Source organism: Carassius gibelio, chromosome B9, assembly GCF_023724105.1.
Source record: "Carassius gibelio isolate Cgi1373 ecotype wild population from Czech Republic chromosome B9, carGib1.2-hapl.c, whole genome shotgun sequence".
In the NCBI taxonomy this organism is placed as follows: Eukaryota; Metazoa; Chordata; class Actinopteri; order Cypriniformes; family Cyprinidae; genus Carassius; species Carassius gibelio.
Genome location: NC_068404.1, coordinates 4,939,544 through 4,958,043, shown reverse-complemented (window position 1 = coordinate 4,958,043; position 18,500 = coordinate 4,939,544). Strand labels below are relative to the sequence as shown.

The 18,500-nt window shown below is 37.2% G+C and overlaps 2 protein-coding genes across 5 annotated transcripts in view; both read left to right on the top strand.

The window, feature by feature from the left end:
- Positions 1-6,003, top strand: part of LOC127965089 (dedicator of cytokinesis protein 9) — a 75,247-nt gene extending 69,244 nt beyond the window's left edge. For all 4 annotated transcript variants that reach the window (XM_052565648.1, XM_052565650.1, XM_052565651.1 and 1 more), the window contains exons 48-53: positions 492-638; positions 887-1,097; positions 1,771-1,961; positions 2,038-2,138; positions 4,011-4,149; positions 5,186-6,003. In XM_052565648.1, the coding sequence (XP_052421608.1) occupies positions 492-638; positions 887-1,097; positions 1,771-1,961; positions 2,038-2,138; positions 4,011-4,149; positions 5,186-5,311 (915 nt within the window). In that variant the 3' untranslated portion in view covers positions 5,312-6,003. The remainder of the gene's footprint in view (positions 1-491; positions 639-886; positions 1,098-1,770; positions 1,962-2,037; positions 2,139-4,010; positions 4,150-5,185) is intronic.
- An 801-nt stretch (positions 6,004-6,804) lies between these two features.
- Positions 6,805-17,904, top strand: slc15a1a (solute carrier family 15 member 1a). Its single transcript, XM_052565655.1, has 23 exons — positions 6,805-7,036; positions 7,126-7,163; positions 7,922-8,009; positions 8,673-8,814; positions 8,959-9,078; positions 10,128-10,227; positions 10,317-10,407; positions 10,491-10,574; positions 10,654-10,736; positions 10,999-11,085; positions 11,873-11,962; positions 12,040-12,084; positions 12,278-12,310; positions 12,840-12,928; positions 13,923-14,004; positions 14,083-14,202; positions 14,315-14,458; positions 15,253-15,299; positions 15,370-15,465; positions 16,177-16,285; positions 16,370-16,504; positions 17,136-17,243; positions 17,371-17,904. The coding sequence occupies exons 1-23, from the start codon at positions 7,030-7,032 to the stop codon at positions 17,590-17,592; spliced, it is 2,160 nt and encodes a 719-aa protein (XP_052421615.1). The 5' UTR covers positions 6,805-7,029; the 3' UTR covers positions 17,593-17,904.
- Positions 17,905-18,500: the final 596 nt, after the last annotated feature.

Genomic DNA, 18,500 nt, shown 5'->3' with positions numbered 1-18,500 from the left:
AAGTGCACTTTGCAATATCAAAGTTTCACTTTAAAGAACATTTTAAATCTTTGTTTTAATAATCTTTTGTCAGGATTTCAATTGCACTTATTTTAATGCGTGACTAGAATACTAAAGCACAAGCACAAAGTACTTGATTATAATATCTTAACCGTAGTGAAAATGGCTGCTTAGTTGAACGCCTGAGGTGTGTTTCTCATTGACGAGTTGTTTCTGTCGCTGTGGTGGTTTGTGTCTAGCAGTACCAGTGTAATGACTCTGAGATGAACCAGGTAAACTCAACATCACTTCTACTACGTGTGTGGCGTGTTGTGGAAGTCATCCTAATCCCTGTTTAATAATTAGGATTTATCATCAACTCCAGTATTTCTGTTGAAAATAACTGTGTCCTGTGACTAACTCAAAAAGTAGTAGGCAAATAGCTTGACTTTGATCCAGGAGCCTTCTCAATGCATTCTTCTGATTGATTCAGATTTGCTTTATTGTTTTAGGGGTTCTTCGAGGATGAAGACGGTAAAGAATACATATATAAGGAGCCCAAATTCACCCCGCTGTCTGAGATCTCTCAAAGACTCCTTAAACTCTATTCAGACAAGTTTGGAGCTGAGAATGTCAAAATGATCCAGGATTCTGGCAAGGTACGAACTGTTTTGCATAGCCAGACTTTTGACCGATTCTGATTCACATCGCAACTAATTCTGGTCAAGAAATGCCCACCTTATTAGACAGGGTGGTTTTTGGGTGGGTAAACCTGAAATGGCATGCATCATATCATATGTGGCATATACCTGCAGTGTGGCTTTTAGATTGCGTTGAACAGTGTATTTTAACTAGCTCTACAACTATAACTGCGTTTAAGCCAAAGCTGTGTTACTGTCTGGTGCAGATTAATCCAAAGGATCTGGACTCTAAATATGCCTACATCCAAGTGACTCATGTCACCCCGTTCCTGGAGGAGAAGGAGCTGCTGGAGAGAAAAACCGACTTTGAGAGGAGCCACAACATCCGTCGATTCGTCTTTGAGATGCCCTTCACTGTTTCAGGCAAAAAACAAGGCGGCGTAGAGGAACAGTGCAAACGCAGGACCATCCTCACCAGTGAGTACACACACTTACACACTGCATGCTGGCCATAGAAACAAAAGATAGACTTCCAGAGAGTGCTGTGATAACAAATCTTGAGTGTCAGCTGAATCTGATGGCTTATTTCCCCATCTGTGCTGTTTATTTGATCCTCCCAATCACAAAGTACAGGCCTTATCTTCACAGAGCAGATCCAGACAGCCCCTGTGTCAAATCTTTCAGGACCGTTTAAAAGCATCGGTAACACTTTAGTATAGGGTCCAGTTCACACTAATAAGTAGTTGCTTATTAGCATGTCTATTAATAACATATTGGCTGTTTATTAGTGCTTATAAAGTACATATAATGCATGACATCCATAATCCTACCCAATACCCTAAACTTAACAACTACCATAAACTATTAATAAGCAGCAAATAAGGAGTTAATCGAGGCAAGTCATAGTTAATGGTTAGTTAATAGTGAGAATTGGACCCTAAGATAAAGTGTGACCAAAGCATGTTTTGAAGTCGTTTGAGTTGATGTGCAAAGCGAGTTAAGCCGGTGTCTAGACAAAGCTCAAATATAAGAGAGAGACATAAGAATCACTTGTTGAGGGTGTGTTAGCTTGGCTTGTGCTAATATTTCTAACCTCATTCTTGGTTACACTTCATATGTAAATCTTCCCTTCTTTCTCTTCATGTGTCAGCCACACACTGTTTCCCGTACGTGAAGAAGCGGATCGCGGTGATGTATCAGCACTATGTGGATTTGAACCCCATCGAGGTGGCCATTGATGAGATGAGTAAGAAAGTGCTGGAGATCAGACAGCTGTGTTCGTGCAGCGATGTGGACATGATCCAGCTGCAGCTCAAACTACAGGGCAGCATCAGCGTGCAGGTACACACACACACACACACACACACCGCATAATGCCATGTGACATCTTTAAACCTGTCTTTCACGCTCTCTTCAGGTAAATGCCGGGCCTCTTGCTTATGCCAGGGCTTTCCTGGATGACGCCAGCACTAAGAAATACCCAGACAACAAAGTCAAACAGCTGAAGGAAGTTTTCCGGTAAAACAGACACTTCATTTTCTGAGCACTCTTTCATCTAATAATAGTATCATGTATATATAGTCATGGCCAAAAATATTGGCACCCTTGGTAAATATGATCAAAGAACACTGTGAAAATGAATCTGCATTGTTAATCCTTTTGATCTTTTACTTAAAAATTCACAAAAATTTATCCTTTGATTGGATAATAAGAATTTAAAATGGGGGGAAATATCATTATGAAATAAAGGTTTTTCACAATTATTGGCACCCCTAGAAATTCTTACGAGTAAAATATCTCTGAAAGTATATTCCCTTTCATATTCACTATTTTGAGCACTCCAGCGTGATTATAAACATGAAAGTATCCACCCATGGCCTCCTGTTTCACAGAAATATAAAGAGGAGGGAAAACAAAGCCCAAATGCCATTAATCATCCATCACAATCAGAAAAACCAAAGAATATATTTCTGATGTGCAGCAAAAGATAATTAAGCTTCACAAATTAGTGAAGTGGCTTTAGGCAAAGAGCTAGAGCAGTGACAATCCACCATCAGGCCAATAATTAAGAATTTCCCCAGTCAACAGAAAATGTTATGAAACCGTGTGTAAGAGGACGTGTGTCTATATCATCCTAATGCACGGTGAGAAAGAGAGTTTGAGTAGCTAAAGACTCTCCAAGGGTCACAGCTGGAGAATTGCAGAAAATAGTTCAGAAAACCTTTTAGAAAATTGTCAAACAGCAGCTACATCAACACATGTTGTTTGGGAGGGTTACAAGAAAGATTCTCCTAGCTCATCCAAAAACAAACTAAAGCATATTCAGTTATCAGACATGACTTCAAATGGGACTGGCTTCTATGATCAGATGAAACTAAAAAATGAGGTTTATAGCAGCAAACACTCAAGATGGGTTTGGTGAACACAGAGATAAAATGTACACCATGTGTACAATTAAATATACTAACAATATACATATTTTTTATGTTGTGGGCCTGTATTTCCTGGACATCTTGTTTAGACACATGGCATCATGGATTCTATTAAATACCAACAGATAATAAAACAGTAAGTGACTGACTCTGTTAGAAATCGTATAATGGGCCATGTTTGGATCATTCAACCGTACAATAATCCAAACAAAAACCTCAAAAACAACACAGAAATGGATCACTGAGCTCAAAACCAAGCTTCTGCTATAGCCCTTCCAGTCCTCTGAACCCTACAGAAAATGAGAGGAGTGATCTGAAGAGGAGAAGCTGGGAATCTGAAGGGCTGGAGTGATTCTGGATGAAGGAATGGTCTCTGATCTCTTGTGAGGTGTTCTCTAACCTCATCAGGCATTATATAGGAGAACATTTAGAGGTGTTAAACTGGCAAATCGAGGTTTCAGAAAGTATTGAATCAAAGGGTGCTGTTAATTCTGTCCAATGAGTATTTGAGAAAAACATTTAATTCATAATCATATTTCCCCCCATTCATAAATGCTTTCTATTTATCATAGAATCCTGATAAAATGTCACAGTTTCCAGAATTTCTCAGTGTTACTGTTTTTGCTGAATTTTTGTTTACCTTTCTTTTTTTAAGTCTTACAGACTCTTATGTGATATGTAATAATGAGCTCACACTGAGCTCCTGTTTAAAAATACTGAAAGATCCTATAAAATAACACAAACACTAGTATGTGAACATGGGAATAATGCAATTTTTAATTTAAGTTAATCGAATCTTTAAAAAATAATTTTTTTGTGCCTTTTCAAAATAGAGTACAGCTCTGCACTAAATTCTTTTGTCAAGAAGTTCCTACGTTGAAACGATGAATGTGTGCTCACACATTGATGGGTATTTAATTAGTAATCTTCAGTTGTGCGTTTGTGTGGTGTGTTGCAGGCAGTTTGTGGAGGCGTGCGGTCTTGGTTTAGGTGTGAATGAGCGTCTGATTAAAGAAGATCAGCAGGAGTATCATGACGAGATGAAGGCCAGCTACAGAGATCTCATTAAAGAGCTGTCTGCCATCATGCATGAGCCTGTAAGACACACACACACACACACACACCGACCTGAAAGACATCCTGTCATCATTACTCACTCTCCAAACCTGCGTGAGGGTCTTTCTTCTGTTAAACACACAAGAAGATATTTTGAAGAATGTTGGTAAGCAAATAGTTGACGGCAGCCATCCACTTCCATAGTATTATTTTTCTATTCCGGGGAAACTGTGGCAACTGTTTGATTACCAACATTTTTCCAAACATTTTCTTTAGTGTTGAACAGAAGAAAGAAGCTCAGGTTTGTAACAACTTGACAGTAAATAAATGATGAAATATTAGATTTTATCCCTTTAATCTTTCTCATACTTATGCATAATGTCTTTTCATAGTGTTTTTTAATCTCTCCATTTTCTTTTCCTCTTTTGCTCTCATGATCAGACTGAATGGTAAATTATTTCTAATAACTGAAACATTCTTAAAACCTTTATATACATACCTTTGGAAACTGAATTATCTGAAAGCTCCCATTTCATATTGTGAAATCAGGAAAGTGCAACTCAAATGATGTCTGTTCAATGTCATTTCATTATAGCTACTGTTACCTAATGCGTTTTTGGCTTCAAAATTTAGCGAATAATATTGAGAGTATTTTCATTGTTTATTTGTTTATTTAGTTCACAAAAAAAAGGGACAGTGTACATTAATCAACATTTATAAATGTAAATATACCCAAATTGGGACCATTGGTGGTAGCTTTGCCAGATGTTATTAGGCTAAAATACTAGAGAAAAAAAAGAAACAAATAGAAAAACAATAACAACAAAATTAAACCAAAAATTATAAATAATGTGGAGGTAACAAACCGCACATGCATCCTTAGAAATGAATCATGTAAGATAATATTATCTGATGATATTATTGATATTATTGTCTTGTCTTATTTTATTTACAGTATTTTTTAAATAAAATTAATGTTTTTTTTGTCTTGTTTTTGTGTCTTGTTTTGATAAATGCAAAGCACTGTTCAGATTTTATTTCTGATCATTCTTGTTCTTTCCTCCTCCGTCTCCACAGATCAGTCCGGTGGATGATGGGATGCGCAGTCCTCTTCCAGATTCGCTGCACATCTTCAATGCCATCAGCGGGACACCCACTGCCGCCTCTGTCCAGGGCCTGCCGAACTCCTCCTCAGTGGTGTGAACCTGACCCCTGCCGTGACCTCATGACCTTTCCTCTCCCAGACGTCATGAAGAGGAAGTGGAGGAGAGCAGAGGGAAGGTTCTCAGGAGGGGATCTGTTTGGGGATATCACCTACCGTTTCCTGTGGAGACTTCATCAAAAACTATTTTATTTTTGGCCATTTTGCCAGTTTTATTAGAAGCCGTCCCAAAGAGAGAGAGAGAATGGGTCTCATTCAGCCAAATTCATGTAAACACTGCATTCAACGTGTGCTAACACCCAAACTGTGACTCTGACTGCAACGGCTTTTACAGATTATAAATATGTGCACCCTCTGCATCATTCTGTGTTGTTTTATTTCGTGTTACTTGTTCAAGCTCAGACTGAAGTCGCTGTCTGAGAGGCGCCTGACGATGCATCAGCATCAGACGTGTTCAGAGCGGTTTGTGAAGCAGAGGCACATTGAGTGGGCGTGGCTTCCGTGTGATGAGGTCAGCGCTTTCACTGGACGTGATACACTGGAGGCGCGGCGCGGCTTGTGTAGACACAAATGCTAATGTTCAGCATTATATTATCAGTTACAAATATTTTTATACTGTGGGGCATCTGAATGTGATAATGTTTTTTAATCTGTATTTAACAGTCTCTTCTCTGCTGTATTTAAACTGGTATTGTCCCTAATGCTTTAAATAAAATCTCAAACACTCTTTAAATTGACTCTAAACACTTTTTTTATATTATTATTATTCAAAAAATTATAATTATTTAACATAATTGTATTGTGTTTTATCTTTTCTTTTCAGTGTTGTTTTTTCTTTTGGTTGTTTTGTTTGTTGTCTTTTGAATTCTGTTCTTTGTTTTTTCCTTAGTTTTTTTTTTTTTTTTCTATTTTGCTTTGTTTTGTCTCGTTTTTATGTTTTCACATTTTATTTCTGGTTTTATTTTTTATCTTGTTTTTTGTCCTGTTTTTAGTTTTTGTTTTGTCTTTTTTGTAATTTGTTATTTTTTGTTTTATTTATTTAATTTTTTTTTGTTGTTGTTGTTGTCTTGTTTTTTTTCTATTATTTTTGTTTTGTCTTTTTTGTTATTTGTTATTTTAGTTGTATTGTTTTGTCTTGTTTTTTGTTTGTTTGTCTTGTCTCCAGCTTTTTGTTTTGTCTTAGTTTTTGTTTGTTTGTCTTGTCTCCAGCTTTTTGTTTTGTCTTAGTTTTTGTTTGTTTGTCTCGTCTCCAGCTTTTTGATTTGTCTTTTTCGTTTTGTCACTTAATTTTTTGGTTTGTCTTGGGGTTTTTTGGCTTATTTTTGTTTTTTCTTTTTGTCGTATTCGTCTTATTTTTTATATTGTCTTGTGTAATTTTTGTTTTGTTTTGTATTGTTTTTTTGGTCTTGGTTTCGTCTAATTTTTTGTTTCGCTTCTTGTCATTTTTTGTTTTGTCTTACGTTTATTTTTGTCTTGTCTTTTTAATTGATTTAATGTTACTTCTTCTTTAATCCGCTATAAACCGTGTAGAACACAAAACTGTAAACCACAGTGTAAGCAGATGTTTGACCCTATGGACCCCTGTTTTTTATCTATCACTCTTGCTCTTGTTTATGTCATAAAGTAGACGGGACACAGTCCATGCTAATAAGACACACACCTGTTCTAGCTGCTCTTACTCAGTTGTCCTGTCCAGGTCTTTCCTCACGCAGGTATCCAGCAGCTCACACACACACACACACACACTCCTGCCGCCAGTATGCCAGGTGAGGACCTTGAGTGTGTCAAACTACAGAAATCATCATCATTATTTATGTGATTTTGCATGTGTACTAAAAAATGATAAATCTCACAGATGAAAAGATGGACGAGAATAAGAAAAAAAAGAAAAAGGTAAGATTTGTTATTAAAAAATAATAATTTTATGATTAAGGCAATTCCTTTTTAATATTTTGTCATGTCAGAATTTGTGGATACTACTAAGATCGTTTGAGAACAAAGTCGTCTGTATAAGCGGTGCAAATCTGTCATGAATGTCTTTGGGGGCAGTATCTTCATTTGGGAAACCCATTTTTAAAATCTTAAAATACAACATGTTTTCATTTAGCGTTAGTCTGTTATAATCTTTTTAATTTTTTATAATGTTAATTAAAGTTTACAGTATGTTCTGTAGTATATAGATTCTGGACTACTTTTTTCCCATTTAGAGAGCTACTGTGAATAAACATTGATTTATCACAGAGATAATCTCAACGATCTGATAATGCTCCTTCCAGCTTCAATAATGCCACTGTACTGTCTTTTTTTTTTTCAATCCTGTATTTTTTTTCTTGCATATTGCAAATATGGTATATTTGAGCGATTAATAATAGCAACAAAAAAAGCTTGCACAAATAAATAATATTAATAATAACAATATATGTAACATGCTATTTTGTACAGTATACTCTGTATTAGATGTTCAATATACTACTGAACTATGTATTACATAATCTGTATACTACATAAACTGTGTATATATGTGCACACGTGTGTGTTTTGACATTAAGTCAAAGTATGCAGTGTGTTATCAATTAATGGCGATGGAGTATCACAGTGTGCTTCCAAGAGTTTGCATCTCATGTAGTGTATGTTTGTGTTTGCTGGTACAGACCGCTGAGTGCTGTGGATATCCAATCAGCATCTTCTTCATTGTGGTCAATGAATTCTGTGAGAGATTTTCCTACTATGGCATGCGAGGTAAGTGTGTGTGCACTTGCGCATTTGTCTCTCAATAATAAAAAAAAAGTAATTGACTGCTACACTATAAAAAAGACATGCAGAGTAGTGTGTGAATATAAGCAGTGCGTGATGAAATGTTGTAGCAGATCTGAATCCAAGTTCATGCAACAATGTGAAAGAGAGAGCAGATCAGTGTTTTTGATAACACAGTTGTGCAGTGACTCCTACAGGACAGAAACTATCCCAGGTTTTGAGGACCTTTGGATATTGTACTCCTAATATACGGGGTCAATTAGTATTTACAGGCTACGTGGAGAAATGCACATCTGTATTTATGAAACAATCTGACCAATGCTAAGAGTCTGTAGATGAAGAAACACAAGAAGTCTCATGTGAATTGGAAAACTATTCTAGGACTGGTTTCTCTAAATGTATGCTAGATTTCTTCATGGAGACACAATCATACTACTGTTATTATCTACAGCACACACATGAGGGCATGTCTGAGAAAAAGGTTCTGTAGATCATTTAAGACTTGATCTTGATCATTTAAATTAGACATTGAATTATTACAGAGCCACCTAGAGCTTGGCACTTGTTATTGCATTTATCTATAATGGGTGTGATTTGAGACCTTACTAAAAAATATCATAAATAAAGCCACACTCTCTCTTTGTCTAGCCGTGTTGGTGCTGTATTTCCGGTATTTTCTGCTTTGGGATGATGACCTTGCGACCTCCATCTATCATGCTTTTGTGGCGCTGTGCTACTTGACGCCCATCTTGGGTGCCATCATTGCTGATTCCTGGCTTGGGAAGTTCAAGTAAGTTTTTTGTAGAGCTTTAAGGTGTAACTCTCTACAGATCTCAGTCCATCCAACACTTAGAAGCCGTTTCTGAAGACTGTCTCTGATCTGTGAGCATATGCTGTCATGGCTGTGATGCTGGTCATGTCTGTGTGTTTTCAGAACAATCATATACCTGTCCATAGTGTACGCCATCGGCCAGGTCACCATGGCCGTCAGCACTATCCATGACATCACAGATTCAAACAGAGACGGCACACCGGATAACTTCACCTTCCACATGTGAGTCAGTCCACACACCGTGCACCTCTGTTCCTCACACACAGAGAACAGAATTAATAACAGAATTTACCATGAACCAAACCAACCAGCTCTGAGGTGAATGACATCATTACATCATTTGATTTGAAGGAAAAGGTAGATGAAAATCACAAAATGAGTCATATGAATAAACTAATCTTAAAGCACTGTAATTGAGTTGTTGATATATGTGTGCCAAAGAAATGTGTTCATACTCTATTACTACAGTATAACATCCCATCTCACAAAAACATAACTTCAATGACAAATTGAAATGTTTTTAAATGACACACTGATGCCCCTGTTGTTAAAACTACACTGTTGTGGTTTCCACATTTTCTAAATTATACATTAAACCCCATTTCTATTGAAACGTGTATGTTATGTATTTAAAAATATCTGTAATTTGACTTTGGTAATTTGCAATTGAATACCTTTAAATAAAATTAACTTTAAATTCAGCATCAAATAACACACACACAAAAATAATAATAACCATGTGCTGTAGTATGTTAAACAACATATGAAAATAAATGTACAGTTTAAAAAAAAAAAATGTAAGAATACTTTTTAGACCCGACTATTGTATCACACCAGTAAGGTTTCAGGAGAAAAATATATATTTCAAAACATATTTTTTTATGTTAAATATATGCATGCACATGAAGTTCGGTAAAGAAACTCTTCTGAGAAGCTAAATGGCAACACTATCTTTTCTATCTATGCAACCTTTTTTATTTCTGAATCCATGTCAATACAGTGCACCATTAGAGTTTTCTTTATCCCTCCTCCTCCCCAGCGCCACCTGTCTGTCTGTTACAGTTCTTCCTACTTTGCCGTGCTAAATCTGAATGTATTTCAGTAAAAATATTTGCTCATGCCAGCAGCAGAAGCATAGCAGATATACTCCGCCAAGACTAATCTAACCTTTCTTTTCAATGGAATGCTGTCAAAATCTATTTCAGGTTTTAATGGAACTACACTAAACAGCGCTGATAGAACTGAATCTATAAAGTGTGTTTCTCTTTCAGCGCTCTGTCCATGCTGGGTTTGATCCTCATTGCTCTGGGCACTGGGGGTATTAAACCGTGTGTGGCTGCATTCGGTGGCGATCAGTTTCAGGAACATCAGGTAGGATACTTCCTAACCTCTCCATTCGCTTAAAGCACCTTCTTAGTCTTTCTGTCTAATGGTTTGTTGTGATGTGTTGATCTTTACAGAGTCGCCAACTCAACACGTTTTTCTCAGTGTTTTATTTGTGCATTAATGCAGGAAGCCTTCTTTCCACACTCATTACTCCTGTTCTCAGAGGTATAACCACATAATCACACTCATTTCCATTAGACATATGCCTTACTCCCTCCATGACTAACGGCTCTCCTCCATGTGTGCAGCTCAAGAGTGTGGCATCCACACTCAGCAGCAGTGTTATCCTCTGGCTTTTGGGGTCCCAGCCGTTCTCATGGTGATATCTCTGGGTAAGACTGAGTTCGGCACAAACTGTACGCACACACACTGATCTCTGTATGTGATTGGGATGTGTTTTGTGTGTTACAGTGGTGTTCATCGCTGGCAGTGGCATGTATGTCAAAACAGATCCGGAAGGAAACATAATGTGGTCCGTGTGTAAATGCATAGGGGTGAGTCTTGTTTTCTTGTTTTCATTTCAGGTTTAGTTAGAGTTAATCATTTTGTTTGATATGTCCGTTGTCGGTGTATGAATGAGTTGTGTGAATGTGTTTAATTCATTAATTCATTTATAAAAACCCTGTCAGGTGAAAATTATTTTTGAACAATATGAATACATGAATTTTCATTATTTTGGTCAACTATCCCATATCTATAATTCCTATGTTCTTTTAACCATTGCATTAAATCTAATAAAGCCTTCTCTTTCTGTAGTTTGCCATCCGAAACCGTTTCAGGCACAGAAGCAGCAGCTATCCAAAGAGGGAACACTGGATGGACTGGGCCGATGAGAAATATGATGTATGCCACAATCTCTGTACACATAAGTTGACTTCACTTAAATACAGAGTTCTGGCATGAAACTCTAGATGGCGCAGTCCGATAGGTCTAATTCAATCTGAAATAATGACATCATTATCACAAGGCACAGCTGATTGGTTCTCCCCTGTATCGGTAGCCAATGAGCTTGCTGCTCAACATTCAAATATATGACTAGAGCTTGCCATAGCCTGTGCAGCTTGCTTCAGAAACCCTCCACCTTCCCCAGCTCCACCTGTATAGATCTGCTACAGGGTGATTCATGTATGCCATATGGGGGTTATTCATATATATGTGCAGCAGCAGTATTTCTTACATGCTCATAGCAGCATGTTGTGGAGGTATTAGCATTATTAGTATTAGTATTAGCAGCGTAGCAGATCTGTTCCACCAAGACCAAATACATTATTGTCCTGTATATTACCATGCCAAACCCTCAGAGACAGAGAGTTGTCATGAAAGAACGTAGATTATCTAAATGGGAACATTCCATATTGTTTTTATATATAGCTAGTTAAGATAATTAAACAAATAAAAATAATAATAAATTCTATGGCCCACACATAGAAAACAGTCATTTTCTACATTTTACACACACACACACAGACAAAAGGTATTTTGCTTCATTTTTAATATTAATTATACTTGGGGATATCCCAAAAAGTCTTTTGCTCGCTTCTGTGAACAAATTTGTCCTTAAAACATGGTTAGTGAGGCACAAACACACTCACTGACACACCCATTACTCTATTTTCTCTGTCTTCTGTAGAAACTTCTTATCGCTCAGATAAAGATGGTGTTGAAGGTGTTGTTCCTCTACATTCCTCTGCCCATGTTTTGGACCCTGTTCGATCAGAAGGTAAGTATTGGTCATTTCTCAGGTCTGTTGGGTGGACTAGTGTTTTGTAATGGTTTGTGTGTGTTGACTGTGTCCAGGGCTCTCGCTGGACTCTCCAAGCCACTACCATGAGCGGAGACTTTGTAAGTATCTTGATTTCAGCTAATTGCTCTAAATGTTTGTGTTATTTATCTAACGTGATCTGATGAACTGTCTGTAATCACATTTAAGATGTCAAATTGAGCTCCACTAGGCTTAATACACAGAGATCACTTGCATCATTTAAATTTTAAAATGTCTTTTTTTATTATTGAAAGTCATTTCCTCTTTCTCTAGGGAGGATTCATCCTGCAGCCAGACCAGATGCAGGTGAGTTTACTGCTGTTATGTTAGCTCCTCGCTCAGTATTGTTATCAGAGAGTGTATTAGGTGAGTTATTCATCTTGCGCTTGATTATAATGGTCTAGTATTATAATGCAAAACTTTTTGGGTTCCTGCATTCCTGCAGTAAAAGTTTGAGATTGGTAAGATTTTGTTTTATAAAAAAAAGCAGTCCAGTCTTCAGTGTCACATGATCTTCAGAAATCATTCTAATATGTTGATTTGCAGCTTAAAACACATTTCTTATCACTACCAATGTTTTATATTTTTATGGAAACCATGATCCACTTTTTCATTCAAAAGAACAGCATTTATAAAAAAAAAAAAAAAAATCATTTGTAAGATTATAAATGTCTTTACTGTCACTTTTGATAAATTTAGATAAGTCCTTGCTGAATAAATGGATTCATTTTTCTTAAAGATAAAATCTTAGTGACCTCAGACTTTTGACAGTAGTGTAAATACTGTAGCGTGAAATAAACCTGTAGCTGTTAGACTGAAATCTCTTCTCTGTCAGACTGTGAACCCAATCCTGATCCTGACCATGGTGCCTATTATGGACCGGTTAATTTTCCCTCTCATCCAAAAGTGTGGCCTCAATTTCAGGTATGACTTAGTATGTAATAGGAAATGATTGATCTCTTAGCATAACTGTGGTGAGAGTGATGCTGATATGAAAGTGTTAGTTCACCCAAGAATAAAAATTCGTCCATCTTCTACTCACCTTCAAATCATCCTAGGTGTATGTGACTTTCTTCTTTCAGAATAATCCAATCTGAGTTATATAAAAAATTGTCCTTGCTCTTCCAAGCCTTTCAATGGGGGTAAGCGGGTGTTTGTTGTCAACAGTTCAGAAGACGAGAAATAAAGTACGCACATCTGTAATAAAATGTCCCTCAACTGGCTCCGGGGGGTGAATAAAGTCCCCCTTGTAGCGAATCCATGAGTTTTTGTAAGATAAATATCCAGATTTCAAACGTAATGAACACTGTTTTTCTCACTTCTGCTGTGGGGAACCATAGTTCGTAGTTCTTCAGCGCTGCGTGGTTCGTGACGAGTGCGGACAGAGAAAAAAACTAAATGCTGGTCACAAGGATTTGTAAAGAAACACATCAGAGGATTTCGAAATAAGCCAAGAGGAGACTGGTTTCCTTTGCTAAAGTAAGGAAACTTTGTTCTTTTTCTCCTACATTTCCCAGAGGCCCGCGCGCTACACATGTCTTCCATCTTACGCCTGCACATCTTCTGTGTCCCACAGTCAGCAGAAGTGAGAAAAAAGTGTTTATTACGTTTGAAATCTGGATATTTATTTGCATGGTTTCACTACAGGGGGCCTTTATTCACCCCCCAAGCAATGTGAAGATGTTTTATTAAAGATTCACGCACTTTATTTCACGTCTTCTGAACTGTTGACAACTTACCCCCATTGAAAGGCTTGGAAGGACAAGGACAATTTTAATACCACTCCGAATTGATTATTCTGAAAGAAGAAAGTCACATACACCTAGGCTGCTTCGAGGGTGAATAGAACATGGATGAATTAAACTTTATGGGTGAACTAACCCTCGAATGTGTTGTGTGAATCTGTTTTCTGCTCCAGCCCTTTGAAGAGAATGACGGTTGGCATGCTCTTCGCTGCCACGGCGTTTGTCTCGGCAGCTTTGGTCCAGATTGAGATTGATGTGAGTGTGAAATCTGTGAGTCATATTCATGTCACTGAGTAGAGCAGATGTTCATTAGCACGTCATTTCCCTCCTCAGAAAACATTGCCAAATTTCCCATCATCCTCTGAGAGCCAGCTAAAGGTGGTGAACATGTACAGCACAACACTGAACGTGACCATCTCACCCAGTGAACATCTTCTGATAGAGTCATATGGGGTACAGCTACACACATCTTAACACACGTTCTCCTCTATTTCACACATGCCTGTAGCCTAACAAGAACCTCACTGAGATGCTTCACCACTGTTTCTCGTGTTTGTTTTCATAGAGCAGTGCAGATTACATTACATTTGACCATCAGGACATCACAGTGTCCTTGAACACGAGTAATGTGATCACGAAGGCTTTCAGTTTAATCAAGGGGGGGCGACAGACCCTGATCATCCCCTCCGACCCGACCGTCATGTATCTGGTGAGTGTCCACTAAGAGAACATGGGCAAAAAAACACATCTATTAACTCAACTTAAAATGTGGTTACTCATGCAAAAGTTTGCATTTCGCTATGTTCCAGTGTTTGGTTGAACTTTGATCACTAGAAGACATGTGACTAGATTAAGATTTTAGCTTCAAAAAAAAAAAAACAACAACAAACTTTAAAGCTGCATGTTTGCAGAATTTGAGGAATGTGGAGAAGACTGCATATGTTTATATTTTGGATTTATTATTGTTTGTTAGATGAATTTTTTAGTCTAGTCTAGTTTGAGCACTGATTAACAACAAATGACAGCAGTGAGAAAAGAGGAGTTAAGAAAGCATCTGATCATTAAGATGTGACGATCAGCTCTGCTATTTGGCAGTCCAATGTGTTTAATGTCTTTTCTCACACCTGACCTTGACGGACTGACTGAACAAATCAACCTGGAATAATTTCAGTATCAAAGAAGACACCCGTTTTTTTTTTTTTTTTGGCAGACTGCCAAATATAAGCAATATCCCTTCAATTTAAGCTGTTTTTAAACTAACAAGAAAGTTTTGTGTTCTGAAACTTGTTTCAAATAACTTTGAAACTTACCAAAACTTCTTATATTACAACGACTTCTTATATGTCATAAGATCAAGGCAATTTTGGTTTCTCAGTTCATGTCCGCTTTAATGAACAAACAGCTTCATGGCCTGGTAAAACCGTTAGAGTAATATATATTTGATAAGTATAACAAAAAAAGTATAACAGTGTAACTGACACTGATCTTTCTTTTTTCCTCCAGGTAGAAGACACCAAGTCCAAACCCAGGGAAGGAAAGAACGCCATTAGGTAGGACTTTAAAATTGGTTTAACTGCTCTTTAAAAACAAACTTTCACTGAACGATTTCATGTCACACAGGTTTGTGAATGGCTGGACAGCAGATCTGAATATCACCAACCTGGATTCCATCGAACCATCGGCCACTACAAACTACACACTGGTGAATCAGGGGAAGTGAGTCAATTTTTCAGATTTTTCATTGATGTTTAATAAAAATATTTTGATTGCCAACTTGCTTTAACTTTTTAACTGAGTTGATTATTGATTGTATCAAATTACATTTTAAAGTCAACATGAAATCATACTTACTAATTGCGTTTTACTAACTCTTAGCATTCCCATTCCTCTCAATAGCAGTTGCTAAGCTGGAGCATGCAGCCCTGAAAAGACAACCTAAATGCTGCCATGTTATCAGATATTTCCTTTTTGGAAAAAAAGTAGCTTTTATACATTGTAATTAGAGGGATTCACTAAATACACTGTTTGAACAATCAGCCCTTATTATTTTATAAAGTTGTTTAGTAATACAATTGATAGTCTTGGTTCCGGTTTCTGATTAGTTAATACAGTGTTCTCACCATGCTAAAATACATGGTCTGTGTATGTGAATGACATCCAAAACTAGAATTAGTTCTAAGTGAAACCAATTATTAAAAAGGAAGAACTGTAAGCATTCCCATTCACGTCAATAGCCGTTGTTTGGTTTGTGCATGCAGCTCAGAAAATACACAACCTAAATGCTGCCATATTTTTGGCCCTTTTTTCATAATCCAGTTATCAAGTGCCATCCTACTTTTTTTTTAGTGAGTTTTTAATACCACTTCAGTTTGACTTGAATAAGTCTTAAAGTCATGGTGTCTGATTGCTGTTGTTTTCTTTCCTAAGGCGGGATTTCGTGCTCAGACATGGTGAACAGTGGTGTGAGTTTTCCCGGAAGTTTGGGTTCGGTGCCTCATACACCTTCCTCATCACCGAGGCTGTGTTCTCCTCTGATGTGTGTACTTTAGTAGGACTTTTTATATAGTCCTGATATTGTGTCTACTGGTTTATATGTGCATGTGTGTTTTTGTATGTGCAGTGTGAATCTATAGTAGAAGTTGAGGACATGAAGCCCAACTCGGTCCACATGGCTCTGCAGATTCCTCAGTACTTCCTCATTACTACAGGAGAGGTCATGTTTTCAGTCACTGGCCTGCAGTTCTCGTATTCACAGGTACAACAACAGCACACTTCACTGGATTGGTTAATACAGCCTTTTAAACAATAATTGTATACTGAATATAGATTGCAGACGACAAAAAAAGCCAATCAATGGGATTTTTAAAAAAAAGTCAACATACGCATGGATCAATAGTTCACTAAAACATCATTAATCATTATGCATTTAGAAAACATTTAGCAAAATTTTGGGGCCAAATTTTAATTCTTATATAAATTAAATGAAATGTATGCATTTAGCAGACGCTTTTATCCAAAGTGACTTACAGTGCATTCAGGCTATCAATTTTTACATATCATGTGTTCCCGGGGAATCGAACCCCCAACCCTGCACTTGATAGTGCAGTGCTCTCCCAATTGAGCTACAGGAACTCTAAAAACAAAATTGTTACATTTAAATTTATTTAATTTTTAATTCTTATATTTACATAAAAACTAAAAAGTAAAGCTGCAAAAGCCACCACTTACTAAACCTAGTCCTAGCAGATATTGTGTGTAATTAATAATTTACTCTTCACTGGAATATTTAATGTTACATTTGATATCCTGCGGACTGCAAAGATAATTCTACCAACAATTACGCTCCGGACACTTCCCTCTCAACAGCTATTTTTCCATGTCTGTAGGCTCCAAAGAACATGAAGTCAGTGCTGCAGGCCGGCTGGTTGTGCACCAATGCCGTGGGAAACATCATTGTGCTGATTGTGGCAGAGATAGGAAAGCTTCCAAAACAGGTGCTGCATATGAGCTCATGTCCTGACACAAACTACACATATTCAGCCAGGTTTTAGCGGTATTTTCATACAGGCTGGGAACAAAATAAATGTCTGAATATTAATTTGTGTGTGTTTTCTCACACAGTGGGCGGAGTATGTGCTGTTTGCGTCGCTGCTAGTGGCTGTGAGCATCATTTTCTCCATCATGGCTTATTTCTACACCTACATAGACCCAGCGGAGATTGAGGCCCAGATCAGGAAAGAGCAAGGGCTCGAGCCAGAAGAGAAGGAGAAGGAGAAAGAGACACTAGAAATGGAGGAAAAAGACCAGAAAAATGAGCAGGGGGTCAAACAAACCAAGATATGAGATTTGTGAAGATTGGATTGTGCTAATATCTCCGCTTTAGTGCCATATTTATTAAAAGACTGTAAACAGACATATTGATGATATTTTGGTTATTGAATGGTTGTTGAATTCATTGTGACCATTGGCTGTAAGACCCCGCTGAGTGAATCAGATGTAGCATGAAAAATAAAATAAAAACCTTATTTCATGATATCTTTAGATATGGTTTATGATGCAAATGGTCTCTGGTTAGTGTTTTTGTGTGTGATCCGTTGCATCTTGTGTGATTTGTTATTTTTTTAAGCTAATAAACAATACACTGCTATGAAACAATGGTCTTTAGCTTTTTCAGTTTAACTAACCTAGCAATTGTGTATAATGCATTGGAACAAGCTCAGTGGAGAAAGAAAAATCATCCAAGATGGATATGTTATGACCAAAATGGGTGTCCAATTTGCCAAACATAACCCATTCTAAATTAGCTCTGTGGGCTGACAGAGAAATTGACATCATGACCTGGATGGGGAAAATGACTTCTGGTAGGGGTGTTAGTAAGGCCAGCAGAGTCCTATTGGGTAACGGCAGAGCATTTATCCACAAATACAAATAAAAAAAAAATTACCTATTGACTTTTATCATAACTTTTATTTATGTTACTGTGAACAGCTAAATGTAAACAATTAGCGTTAAAAAAAAGAAAGACAGTATTACAGGCTTAGAACAACATGAAGGTAAGTAAATAATGGCAGATTGTTATTTATTTTCTATTTTTTTACCCTTTAATAAATGTGATTACACTTATACTGATGATGGGAATCACTCTTCATCCTTTGGGTTTAGCTTAGTTTTGTGGAAATCCTTGTACAAACCCGATTCCCAAAAAGTTGGGACACTGTACAAATTGTGACTAAAAACAGAATGCAATGATG